The following is a 14,458-nucleotide window of genomic DNA, read 5'->3' on the forward strand; positions in this document are numbered from 1 at the left end:
CTATCATGACTATAATTAGAAAATTATTCCCTCCAATCATTTATTATTACATCAATTCTATGAAAAATAAATATAAAAATAGGGCAACCCTGATAACAACCCCGAATGGCCTTTCAATTTAACATTTTAGGCACTATTGTAATTGATCAGTCTATTCATTTGTCATTTTTAGTGCATCTGAAATAACGCCGGTGATAACTATTTCTCTCAAGGTTCCTGTAAATACGAGAAATTTTATAAATTTTACACAGTCCTATGTCAGATTTCTACTTTCTTGGCAATGTAACAACAATGAATTTTTTTTTTACAACAGCAATTAAACAAAAAATACAGAGAAAGAAGGAAAAAAACAACCAAAAGAGGGCTCAGTGATCGGCCGAGGCTCCCAACATCCCCGAAGCCTCGCACGGACCATCCAATAAGATGAAGACAGTGCCCAATTTCCAACCAACTCTAAGAACAACACCAAAGGTTGGCACCAACAAGACGATAAGGACACGAGCCTCAGCAACATCATTGCCCCATAAACCAGCGCACCACCAAACCGACCCAATGAACAGAAAATCAATCTCGAAAAAACACAGGGAACGAATACAATACACAGATAAATTATCTTCTTCTCTGGCCCCTCCCACGAAGTCTCCCACGAGAGGCAACCAAGATAACAGGTCTATCACGAATCAGAGTAAAATCGTTTCCAGGGTCAGATCCACCACAGAAATCCGGAGAAGCCAAATCACAAACCGAAAATTCGGATTCAGATTCAAATTCAAACGAACCATGCAGCCAATCCACATGGTTCCTAATATCAAAACCAGAATTAACACCCAAATGATTGACCATATTATGCGTGTCGACCAAGTTTACAGGGACATCAACCAAAGTATTAGAACACACCGAATTTATATATATTATTCCTAACTACAAATATATTTATTTTTAATTGTGAGAAACAGATGATTTTTATTTTTTGAATTAATTTTGCTGGATCGGATCTAATGATTTTTCTCATTTATTTTTTAAGTTTTTTCTTATAAATTTCTTAATATCTTATAATTTCTTTCTGAGCACGTGACGCGATCTGAGTGGTGACCGAACGTAGAGCTACGTCCGGTCACCGGACCTAATAATTGTTCACGAAATTGACACCCCTAATCTTAACAAATGATATTTTTAATTTTAATAAAAAGTTATATTATTTTTTGATAACACTCTAGTTCATATTTAATTTTTAATTATAATATGATTTGATTATACTGAGTTTAGCGAGACATTTTATTAAATAGTTAATCTAATTAAAACGCTAGATTTTGCCCTTTGTAAGCGTGCTACCTTATCGCATCAGCGACCACAAATTTCTATTCTAATTTTTTGATTGACTAATTTCTCTAACGTAGAATTGTCAAAAAAGTTATCCTTCTCAATTTACTTCATTTTCAACTAGCTAAAAAACATGTATTTAATTCATTTATTAAATAAATGACTTCATATTAAATATTTTTTATTACTAAATGTTTTTTTATTTGATAATGAAAATGCAAAATAAATGTTATATATGTATAACACTTGCATTTTAGATTTATTTATTGATTAGTAAATGAGATGAATAAAAAAAAAATTTACATAAGCAGAAAAATTTTAAATTTGAGTGTGATTCATATGAACAATTTCAAGCAAAAGTCAAACATGAGTTTGCAAATTTGAATGAGTTGAACATAATGATGAGGTTTCATTTGAGACGATTTTTTTACTACTTAAAATAACTTTCTAATTAGCTGCTTAAAAAGCAGTAAAAAATTGTCACAAACAAAGCTAAGTGCGTTTAAACTCGATTTATTTTTATAAACAACAGCCTAAGTGTCATTGACAAATCAGGCATTTAATATCGTCTTGTTTTTAAAAAATATTTTTCTATAAAATATTTTCTTGAGTGTTGGATGATTAATATTGAAACATGTCTCTAATATTTTAATTTTTTAGTGATTTTGGGTTTTTGAAATTTGTATTTTCATTAGAAAATTATACCTAAATATATTTAATTAGATATAGCTTATTTGAATGGCGCCTTTGGTCTCTTGTTTGTTCATGTATTTTTTTGCTCTCATTGCTGATCATATTATTGTGAATTCTTATGCTTATTTAAGGATTATTATTTTCTATAGGCACTAATAGCATTATCAATAGTTATTAGTGTTTTGACTCAATAAATAAAATCAATATAAAAGTTGACTATCTCTTACATCAATGATAGTCAAATGATGACGATCATGTGAGAATGATCGAACGATGACAATTTAGCAATGGCAATACCTTATTGGCAGTCTGAATGAAAGGAGAGTTTCGTAGTGATAATTGATGTTAACTGTCGAGTCAAACTCAAGTTTAGATTTCTCTCACATGAATATTGGAGTTTTATATATAAAGTTTTATAAAATTTGATCAAAATTCTATAACACTGGCAAATAAAACCACCATTGATGTTATCGGGATTTTCTTATCGAGACATTCAGTTTCATTATAACTCAGCTAAAATTGGTATTCGATTAATTTGAAATTTAACTTAAAATTTCCGACATATATAATACATTGTGATCTAAAATATATTTTAAAAAATATAAGAGTAGCACTTAGTATACATGTTTCAACAAATTTAATGATTTAATTTATTTGTATATTCATATATTTAATATTTTATTATATTATTTTAATTAATTATTCGTTTCCTCTCATCTAGTATTTTGTAGGAGCTTTGTATATATTTCGGCTGAATTATCTCAACTAAAAGAAAAGGCCGGCTAAGTAACTTCACTCGGAAGTCTAGAAACTCCTAGAATATGCGACCCATCGGACAATACTGAACTCTCCAAAAGGCTCTGGAAAATTCTAATCAGATTTCCTCGTTTAGCTATAAATCTATTGCATCATCCCCAAATCTCTGCATAGAAAGAAACAATCGTCAATCTTGAGGAGCTAGAAAGAGAGAAAAAGATGTCGATCATTCGCCGGAGCAACATCTTCGACCCATTCTCCGCCGATCTTTGGGACCCCTTCGAGGGCTTTCCCTTTGGATCAAGCCTCGCCTGGCCCAGATCTGGTCTACAGGGAGAGACCTCAGCCTTTGCCGGCGCACGGTTCGACTGGAAGGAAACACCAGAAGCGCACGTGTTCAAGGCCGATCTACCGGGGCTGAAGAAGGAGGAGGTGAAGGTGGAGGTGGAGGACGGGAGTGTGCTTAAAATCAGTGGGGAGCGGAAGAGGGAGAATGAGGAGAAGACCGATACCTGGCATCGCGTCGAGCGCAGCAGCGGCAGCTTTCTCCGCAGCTTCCGACTCCCGGAAAACGCGAAGGTTGATGGCGTTAGGGCAGCCATGGAGAACGGCGTTCTCACCGTCACGGTACCGAAGGAAGGGGTTCAGAAACCCGAGGTGAAGTCCATAGAGATTTCCGGCTAAGGAAATTGGCCCATCCTCTGCAAGTTGTCTTCCATGCCTTTTGAGAAATATGTTTGTGTCTAGCTATTATCTATCTATGCTTTGGCGTATTGGTGTTCTGTGTAGTATCTCTGTAGATTTGATATGGTAATAGTGCGTTGTCCTATCATAGTTTCAATGGAAATGCGAGTGCTTTATCTTAATTACTAGTAAATTTATGAGCTTGGACTGATGTTTTCTTCAGAAATGGATTTGATTTCGTTCTGCAAAAGAATCCGAGATAGTATCGTAATCCTGCTGGTTGAATTGAATTTCTGTCATTACATTGCCTCAAGGCAAGAATAATTCATTATTTGGGTAATGAATATAGAATTGACTTTGATTTGATCTACAAGAGCAAAAACAGACGTAGCAGCAGTAACAATGAAAACGTTTGGATTCTCCATATATTTTTAGCGTCGGTTAGGCTTGACAAGATGTCAAGAACAATTGCTGGTGATGGTCATGGCATGGATCGTTGGCAAGATTTTGAGTTATTCATATTTTTGAGTTTTTTTTTTTTAAATTTATGTTAAGATTCCTTACATATAAAAAATGGTGTTATATTTACAATTTTTGAAGTTGTATTTTAATGAATTAAGCCAAATTTTCCAAAACACTTCAATAGATAGAGATTGTTATAAAATATTCGTTGTGTATTTGGACACCTTAATAACATTGAAATTGAATGATTTTTGGTTTGTTGGATTCTTAACAAATAATATATGAGAATCATTTAGTCTTTTTTGATTTAGTGGATTGGCATAAAACTTTAAGAAGAAATTCTCAATTCATGGAACAACATAGGCTCTAAGCTTCAAAGAATATATAATTTATTAATCATCTTTCCTACTACATACTTGAATATTTATAAGCTAATAAGAATGTTTAAAAAGTTAGAAGTAACAAATTTAGATGATATATTCCTAAAGCTATAGTTAGTAAAGATGTTTGTATATCATATTTGCTTTGCGTCAAAAGAGCTCGACTCCGTTGAGACCTGTCATATGTAGGGAGATAGGAGAAAACATATTTACATGTTTGTGAATTAGCATATCCTGCACCAAATTCTGCGATGACATCCTTTAAAATGAAAGGGCTGAGAATTCATGATTCCACATGTGGTTTGCATGTTAGTGAGCGCTTACCCAATATGAACATCAGTGTCAAACTCACAACGAATTGCATAAAAAAATGAGCTTGTATTCCTTGTTCAAAAGATTCCAATCTAGAACAAGCTGGAATGATCATTCCTCTAGTATATGTATCCGGCTTCAAACCAGCAATTTGGAGTTCAAGTAACATTTCTAGAACAAATTCATTGGGTCCATTCTCCATGCAACAAGCAATTAATCAATTCCAAGTTGAATTCAGTCCCCTTGATATTGCATAAGAATGCATCTCATTGAGACCATTGGCCCATGCCATCAGCTACACCAAAACTAAATTCTTGCATGCCATTAAGTAAGCATCTTTTCCACCTGTCAATACCTTAGAAGACAATGAAAGTTGTGGCACTGAAGCAACCTCAATCTTTGATTTGATTGAAGAATATTGGTCCATTTCAGCTATCTTAGCAATCTCACCAATATGTTGGTTTCTTCAGTATTCAATATCTCAAATGATTTTTTCATGATATTTTTCTCCCCTTTCTCTTTGCCATTGGAACTAACCTGGGAACTCGAACCTGAAATGCATTCGGATGAAATACTGAAGCCATAAAAAAATTTTACAAGTAATTTGTTCACGATCGACTGTTCAACTAAGCCAAATTGTTTCTCTAAATCTTGTAATTATCTAATTGTTTGCATTTTGTGATAAAAATAGTTTATAGCCTATTGATGCCATTTTTTGTTAATAAGCTTCAATTAATAGTTATAACTAAAATGCATTTGTTACTTGGCTTCATAATTACTCAAGTTTTCTCTGGTTACAAAGTTGTTGTTAGAATTTGAAGCTGACTTGTTTTTACTCTAAATCAGTGTTGTGCTCTCTTCTTCTTTTACAACTCTGAGATTAATTGTTCTTTGTTTGAGCTATATAATAATGAGGCATTGATTTGATTTTTCTGTAAAAATACAGTTATTAATCATATCGTTACACATGGATGTTTGCAACTACATGACGCATTAGCAATATTGAATGGAAGTTTTTCTACCTTCGACGTCTACTGACGCATATTGATTTGGATTTGTTCTCTTATGTGTGGATTTTTTCACACAAGGTGTTTTTGCAAAATGGAACTGGGCACTCATTTTAAGACCTGACCGGCTGACCCGATCCAGTCGTGGGAATTTTAAATCGGCACTCATTTTTAAAAAAGAAATCCTAGAAAACTCATAAATATTTAAGATATTTAGGACTTTAGCGGAATAAAATTTTGTATGCCTGTTGAAAAAGAAAAATAAGAAACAATCGATGAAGACGAAAATTGATTTGAAGGACGTTGCAATTTTCGAGTAGATGATATGTTCACAGTATATAGAGTTTGAAAGGCGGTATGCAAATGTTTAGAAAGATTTGAAAATAACAAATCTGCAATAAAAAATGGATGAGAGTTTACAGGATAGTGTAGAGATTGTAAGGTTGTATGAAATGGATGTCAATTTGATTAAACCTACTACAATTATCAATAGTTTATTTAGTGTTTTGTTCATTTTGTTGTTTTTTGAACTAGTACACAATATGTATAAGGGAACGTTTTTTAATAGGAAATTTTTTCTTATACAGATACTTGTATTGTATGTGAAAAGTACAATACATCGATATCAACAATTTATGTGGTGTTTTTGTTCATTTTGATGCTTTTTGAACTAATACACAATGTGTGTATAATAAATTTTTTTGGATTGTGATTTTTTCCTTATAAGCATTGTATATTGCAAGTCATGGAAGCTTAGATATAATGATATCAATGATTTATGTATTATTTTTGAACTAATACATTGCATGTGTATAAAAGAGATTTTTTTAAATTGTGATTTTTTCTTTATACACGCATCGTGTTTTGCATATGAACTGCTTAGTTAAACTATTTAGATAGTTTATGTTATGTTTTTTCCATTTATAATATTTTTTCCTCTTTTCCACAAGATGTGTATAATGGTGAGAAGGAAGCATACGAGTTTTACTGCAATTAAGCCCATAATGTTAGTTTTTGTGATAAACTGCCACCTTAATCAAGCCCACTCTCAGGTTAAATCTGATCTATTCCATGAATACTATTCAAGGATGATGCCATAAGAGAATGAAGAGAGTGATCCTTCTTCGAAGATGAAGTGAATGAGATGACAGACCAATCATTGTTCAAAGATGAAGAGTGTTTGAACTGAAATTAGGATTGAAAAAGGAGAGGGGAGCAAACCTTATTCGACGATGAAAACTTATCCGATTCAACAACTGTTGGGGACTATTGGTCTGCCATAATTTTCAAATTTTCAAATTTTCACCTCTAGACTGGGTCAGCTTGTATATATATATATATATTAGAAATTCACGTGTCTAAATTTAATTGTTGTCCAGACGCAAAGCTACGTCCGGACTTCACACCTAATAATTTCTCCACTATTGAACTCTTTTGTTTTCACTAGTATAATTGCACGTGCACAAGATGCACATGAATAAAATTTTAAAAAATAAAAAATATATATATGACATGTCATATCAAATATATTAAATAGTATATCAATATTAAATACAATATTTGTATCAATATAGATGATTTATACTTATATTATATTTGAATTAAGATAAATTGAATTACATGTAGCATCTAGCACAATGATGCACATTTGAATAAGTTCCTGCTTTTATAGATAAATTGAATATAGATGATTTATACTTCTATTATAATGTTGAATAGACATACAAGGTTGATGATAATCTTTGATAAATCAATAACTTCATTCAAATAGACAAAATGATGCTCATTTGATCAAGCAATTGCTCAAAGATCAGACCAAGTATAGTGGCCCCACATAACATACTTTCACAAAAATAATTTGTTCCCAAATTGACAGAAGTATCAAGTTTTTTTATAATTTTAAATTGTAACAAAGAACTTTTATCATAACTTGAACTATTAATTCACACTAACAATCCTGTTTAAGATATGCAACAATTCAATAGTGAAGCAAGAGTATTTAAAGATAACAAATTGAATGAATTTAAGATAGTTATCATAAATATACATTGTTATGACTATTTCATTGGAATAAAAAATATAGTGATTTTACAAAAGAAAATGCTGTAATGAAATGTGAAAACTAAATTATAGAATTTTGTTTAAATTTCTTGATGCATTAAGAAGTACGCAGTAATTGTAAAAAGAAAATCCTCAACCTTTGTCATTCGGACTTAAGACCGGCATTAGCGGTTTTAAAAATATGAGGCTATCGACACAATTTTTTCCCACAATCATGAGCTCCCAATCACATATTTTTCTTCAATATCGCAACCAGCGGCGGATTCATGATGGGGGCCCTGGGAGCACGGGCCCCCACTGAATTTTTAATTAATGCTTCATTAAACCTATTTATAGCTACCTAATTATCATTAAGAGCATCTTTAGGTTTTTCTTGGATTAATATTACAGCTGGTCCACTGCACTTCTCTAATTTTGGCGGAGTGTTTGCGACGAAACCGAAAGGGCAAAACGTGAAAGATATCCTTAATTCCTTCTTGTTCACGGCAGGCGACGGCTCGCCGGCTTGCGACACGACGAAAGAAGGGCGGACGGGCAGGGGCGGAGCTAAGTAAAATCAGTTTCCATCACAAGTTAACCTACATAAATCTATATATCAATATTCTAATCTGATATTTGAAAGGATCACGTCAATTAGATACCTTATAACTCAACATGTTGGAATGCACATAGACTTTTTAGGTCTCTTAGTTCTATATAGGAGAGCTTATACAAAACTGAAAGAGTGATCTTGCTCCAAATAATTTAACCTCAAATCATATCATCTCAAGAGCAAGTCAATACGGGTTTACACTATAAATCATATTATAGAAGCCTTTATTAAAATTTAATGGCACTTATAAATTTTAGTAATTTGAACCTAGTAAAAAAATTTTAAATTAAAAAGCTAAAGGGATTAAAAGTGAAATTTATTTTAATATTTTTGTTAGAGTGATTGAGAGAATAAAATATTAGAAGAATATTAGAGAGGCTCTCCTCACTCCACAGCTTGTTTTTTTTTTTCTCTTCTTCTACCAAATGACCACAAAAGCAAATATGAAGATGCAAACCATGTATCAACTAACATATTTGTTGATTTTGTTCCTATTCATCCTCCAGTTTTATGTAACAACAATGACAAAGCCTATACTCTACAATATGTAACAATTATATACTACAAGCTAGGGTTTTAAAAGGAAAATTAAGAATTGAGGAATTTCGCTTTAACAAGACAGGCATAAGATTCAAGATAGATCAAAGAGTAAGCCTAGAAACAAAAAATTAAAGGGAGATTTACATACATACCACTTAATACTATTATATTTACATATTTAACACCTAAAACTTTAATATTACATAAATACCACCCATAGTTTATTTTCATACCAAATATGAGTGGTAGGAAAGAAAAATAAGTGGTATATTTGATATTAAAATAATATAAGGTGGTATGCATGTAATATTAAAGTTTTAGATGTTAAATATATAAATAGGATGTTATAAAGTGGTATGTATGTAAATTTCAACCATCAAATCACTTCAAGCTAGATGAAGTTATTTTCATCAAATCCATAAAATCAAGCATAGATCTTGATGTGCCAATAAAGATTAGATAGTCCAACTCACATCACTATTTTAAAAAATATAAGAATCACTTTATAGCTCGATTCCAATCATTGTCCACACATATCTCAAGGCTTAAAGGCCTCATCCATTAGTCCATCACCCCCAAGAGCAAGATGGTCTGACATGGATTTTGAAGAAACAACTTTCATTCTCATCTCAACTCTTCAATAACTATAGGATCAAAATCTTCAATCAATGGTATTTTCATACAATATTAACCTCGAAGACAAGGCGTCGCTTCCATCCACCATTCATCTCAATAAAAGTACTAACAAAACCATTCACACTACTTTATAAACACCCAATTCTGAGAGAAAATAAAATAAAATAAAAAAAGTCTAACTTTAATGAAGAAGGAAGGCTCTCCTCTAAACCTCACTCTTAAGCCAAAGGAAAAATTCTACCAGACTAATTTAAATTATTATTCACCTTCAAGCTCAATCATTGACTTAAGTGCCAAAGGATCTCCCTAGGGACAAAAAGACCTTGGCCTAATAACCTTTAATTTGTTGATTATATGCAAGATAATATCAATCTTTACATGAATCACAAATCAAAAAATCGACCAACAACCAAAATTCCAATGTCTAACACACAACTCTAGTGCAATACATCATCTATCAAGTATCAACAAATACAATGCATTAAGATTTTGTTAAACTTCATTTAATTACATAATATTTGACAAACAACCCTTTGAGACATGAAATATAGTTGGCATAGTCATGCCACCAAATAGATGCCCACTAACCCAAAATCAACCAAAAATCAAAGACAATTTTTAGCAAACAATAATTCACATGTCTAACTCCAAAACTCGTGTGGTAAATCTTCAATGAAATAATTGATAAAGTCATGTCACCAAGTAGTGATTAAAAATGTCGGTTTAGCAAATAGACAATTTATATAAATTAAAATAAACACATTTCTGATTTTATTCTTTCTTGACAAAAACTATTTTTTTTAAAGAAGACACTACTATGAAAGAAATAACATGGAATGTTGTAAATATACAAATAGCATGGTGAATGATATTTGCAGTGTTGTTCCATTCAGCACATTACACTTCTCCATATGAACCTATTCATAAGGAAAAATATATCAATAAGTTTTCTTAAAAGATATCCATATGAAGTCTAGAAAATTAGGAATAAAACTCAATATCAGCAAGGACATCAGGAAAGCATAAAATCAACTTTCAAATGAAGAACTTTCACAAAAAAAATAAATAAATAAATAAAAGATCAATGTGCAATAAACTAATCTATACTAAAACTGAAACAAACAAAATTTCTCAAGAGCAAACTTCTTTTATGAAACATCACCCTATAAACCCACCAAATCCCTGCCTAGTTTAACAAAAGCTGAAAACAATATAATGGCCTAGAGACGTGCATATCCATGGCTGAAGTTGGAATGATGAACTAGGGAGAGCCAGAATGGTAGCAACAGGGGTATGAAAACGGAAAACCCCACAAAAAGAGAAAGTCTGGACTCAAAAAACATATAGTTTCGCACAATAGTTTTGAAGTCCAAAGATCTCAGGAGGCGGAAGCAATGGAGGAAGTTGTGGCTACTGAGCTCAACGCGATGGCAGGTATAGGTCTTCTCCTCCTTATCCCTCTTCCGCTCCCCCTGCTGATCTTAAGCATGATTTCATCCTCCACCTCCACATTCACCTCCTCTTCTTCAGTCCGGATAGGTCAGCTGTGAACACGTGTGCCTCTGAGGTCTCCTTCCAGTGGAAACGTGCGCCTGAAACGGTTATCTCGGCGGAGAGACCGGATCGGGAAAGGAGAGGTTGGAGCCGCACTGAAAGCCCCCGATCCGGTGGAGAGGGCGTTGATACCACGGATCATTTGTTCACGATATGCTGCAGCGGCTTGGATTCAGCAAAGGCTGCCTTCAAAACTTCAGCACGCCGGAGCAGTACAGGGATGCCATGCTCAAAGGGAGCACCATCGGTGGCGTTGACGTCGTCTTTGATGAGATCCCGTATCTCAACCTCTTCCTCTCTGAATCCTGCACGGACTTTCACCATGGTCGGTCGGATTTACAAAACCGACGGTTTTGGCTTTGTCTTCCCGAGAGGCTCACCGCTCGTAGCGGATGTTTCGAGGGCGATACTGAATGTAACGGAAGGTAATATTATGAAGAATATAGAGCGGAAGTGGTTTGGAGATCAGAGGTTATGCGCTGCTGCCATTAGCTCATCCAGCTTAGACATTTGGCGCTTTGGTGGTCTCTTCCTCGTTACTGGAACTGTATCAATTTTATGTGTTATGCTGTACATTGGAATCTTTATCTGGAAGGAGTGGGATGAGCTCAAAGCAGCAGCTATCAATTCTAATGATAGAGTGACCGGATCGGGGCTTCAGTGCTGGCTCCAACCTTTCCTTTTCTCGATCCGGTCTCTCGGCCGAGATAATCTTTGCAGGGGCACGTTTCGACTACTAAGGAGGCCTCAGGGCACACGTGTTCACAGCTGACCTATCCGGGCTGAAGGAGGAGGAGATGAATGTGGAGGTGGAGGATGGGATCGTGCTTAAGATCGGCGGGGAGCGGAAGAGGGATAAGGAGGAGAAGACCGATGATGTCTGGCATCGCATTGAGTCCAGTAGCTACAGCTTCCTACGGTTTAAATCTAGTATTTGTTGCTTTAGACAATTTGTCAATGAATTTTATGATGTCACTCCTACGGTTTAAATCTAGAATTTAGCATGCAAAGTGCATCATTTTGCCTTCTTGTAAGCAAATCCACACCAGCATCACTACTTTCAGCTGTATTGTTATTCTGTTCTTAAATATTTGGTTTTTGGATGGATGTCTATTGTGGGTGGTCTAAAAATTGTGGATGCTTTAATTAAAAGAAATATTTGGGTTGATGCCATATTCCTTTTATGCCACGACTGCACCAAGAGCTCTAGCAACTTGTTCTTCGAATGTTCTTTCTCTTTCTCCATTCTAAATGAATTAATTTCTGGCTCAAGTGCTCTGTTTTTAAGGAAAAATTATTAGGTGCGGAGTGCAGACGGGTTAAGGCCGAATATTACACAACTTCTGGTATGGATTCAAGAGTTACCCAAAATCTCTTAGGCTGTTAAGAATCTTTATCTTCTTATTGCTGGTTGCACTGTTTATTATGTTTGGCGGGAAAGAAATGGAAGTCGTTTCAAAAATATTATGAACAGCTCTAGTACCACCACTCTTATCATCGGGAGAGCTGTTTTTTCAAAAATTTACATTCCTAAACATGTGACTTCACCGAAAAATCATTAACAGTCAGCTGTATTGTTATTCTGTTCTTAAATATTTGGTTTTTGGATGGATGTCTATTGTGGGTGGTCTAAAAATTGTGGATGCTTTAATTAAAAGAAATATTTGGGTTGATGCCATATTCCTTTTATGCCACGACTGCACCAAGAGCTCTAGCAACTTGTTCTTCGAATGTTCTTTCTCTTTCTCCATTCTAAATGAATTAATTTCTGGCTCAAGTGCTCTGTTTTTAAGGCCGAATATTACACAACTTCTGGTATGGATTCAAGAGTTACCCAAAATCTCTTAGGCTGTTAAGAATCTTTTATCTTCTTATTGCTGGTTGCACTGTTTATTATGTTTGGCGGGAAAGAAATGGAAGTCGTTTCAAAAATATTTTGAACAGCTCTAGTACCACCACTCTTATCATCAGGAGAGCTGTTTTTGCAAAAATTTGAAAGTGGAAACATGGTCATGAACTTTTGGACTTTTTTGTAATGGCTGGATGCTGATTCTGTCTCCATGTCTTTCCTTTTATTCATCGTGAGCTGCTTCAAATCAGTTTATGTGGTACAGGATGATGATATATGCCTCTCTAGGCTCTCCCTTTGGACGGCCTTATGGGCAGCCAAGGGAGTTTTTCTGCGCGCTTTATATGCTGACTAATATTTTCTAGGGAGTTTTACATACATACCACTTAATACTATTCTATTTACATATTTAACATCTAAAACTTTAATATTACATAAATACCACCCATAGTTCATTTTCATACAAAATATGAGTGGTAGAAATGAAATATATGAGTGGTAGGAAAGAAATATAAGTGGTATATTTGATATTAAAATAATATAGGGTGGTATGGATGTAATATTAAAATTTTAGGTGTTAGATATGTAAATAGGATATTATAAAGTGGTATGTATGTAAATTTCCCTATTTTCTAACATTAACAGAGCATGTCAGTTGCTCATAGCTTCTTTGAATTGCCTTTTTCTTTTTTTCATTTCAAGTTAGCTGTTTTTGTTTTTAGAAAATAGTTTAAATAGATAATAAAATATGTAAGATACTTTTTTTATTATTATTTTAAATAAATTGAGCTGCTTTGAAATTTTAGAAATCACATGTTTCTGTCTGAAAGTTTATAAAACAAATTTGGATTGAAAAAAAAAAAGAGAGATTTAAAACTTGGGCCAAAAGATTTACGCAAAACACTGCAAAATATTAAGGAACAACTGGAAAATTGAATTAAGCTAAAGAAATATGAATTAAAAGAAATTAATGCTTTATTTGAAATAATTTTTTTCATACCTTTTAAGCAACTTTCTAAGTATTAAAATTATTGCATAAATGTTTTATGAAAAATAATACAAAATTTTTAATGTAATTTTATCTAAAATTATTCTCAATAAGCCATTAAGGTAGCAATTCATGTAATGTATTAATGTTGTAAAAAATTTCTTCAAACATACAAAGAATAAGTTTTTGAAGGCATAATACCAGGGATTATCCCTCGTATTATGAATGTTATTGATGTGCCTCAAGAAAATTTACTTAATCAAATACGAACTTTGATCATACATTCATTGGTTAATTGTCACAATCCATTCATCTTCAAATGTTCAAATTGTCGACACCCAATTGCCATTATTCGATTACCATCATCTTATTATCATGTCGCATCTCCAACATTCTCAGTATTCATGAGGATAAGCTAGTGCCTAATGTTTCAATTGAAAAAGAACAAGTTCTTTTAATATATCTAGATAGTTGATCACTTCATGTGGATCAAACCTCGTAAAAATATGAGTGGATAATATATATATTTTTTATTTACGTATTGATCTTCATGTAAAATTAGGATGAAATTTTCTTTTTTAATATCCTAAATTTTCTCTAACATAATAATTATATAATAATATA

The 14,458-nt window shown here is 33.3% G+C and overlaps 1 protein-coding gene and 1 pseudogene across 1 annotated transcript; both read left to right on the forward strand.

Moving 5' to 3' along the window:
• Nucleotides 1–2,929: 2,929 nt before the first annotated feature.
• LOC110113868 (17.9 kDa class I heat shock protein) lies at nt 2,930–3,664 on the forward strand. The gene has a single exon (XM_020846606.2). It carries the CDS (start codon nt 2,989–2,991, stop codon nt 3,451–3,453), a length of 465 nt encoding a protein of 154 aa, XP_020702265.1. The 5' UTR covers nt 2,930–2,988; the 3' UTR covers nt 3,454–3,664.
• Nucleotides 3,665–10,257: 6,593 nt separating this feature from the next.
• LOC110113785 lies at nt 10,258–12,170 on the forward strand (annotated as a pseudogene).
• The last annotated feature ends 2,288 nt before the right edge of the window (nt 12,171–14,458 follow it).

Source organism: Dendrobium catenatum, unplaced genomic scaffold, assembly GCF_001605985.2.
Source record: "Dendrobium catenatum unplaced genomic scaffold, ASM160598v2 fragScaff_scaffold_1028, whole genome shotgun sequence".
In the NCBI taxonomy this organism is placed as follows: Eukaryota; Viridiplantae; Streptophyta; class Magnoliopsida; order Asparagales; family Orchidaceae; genus Dendrobium; species Dendrobium catenatum.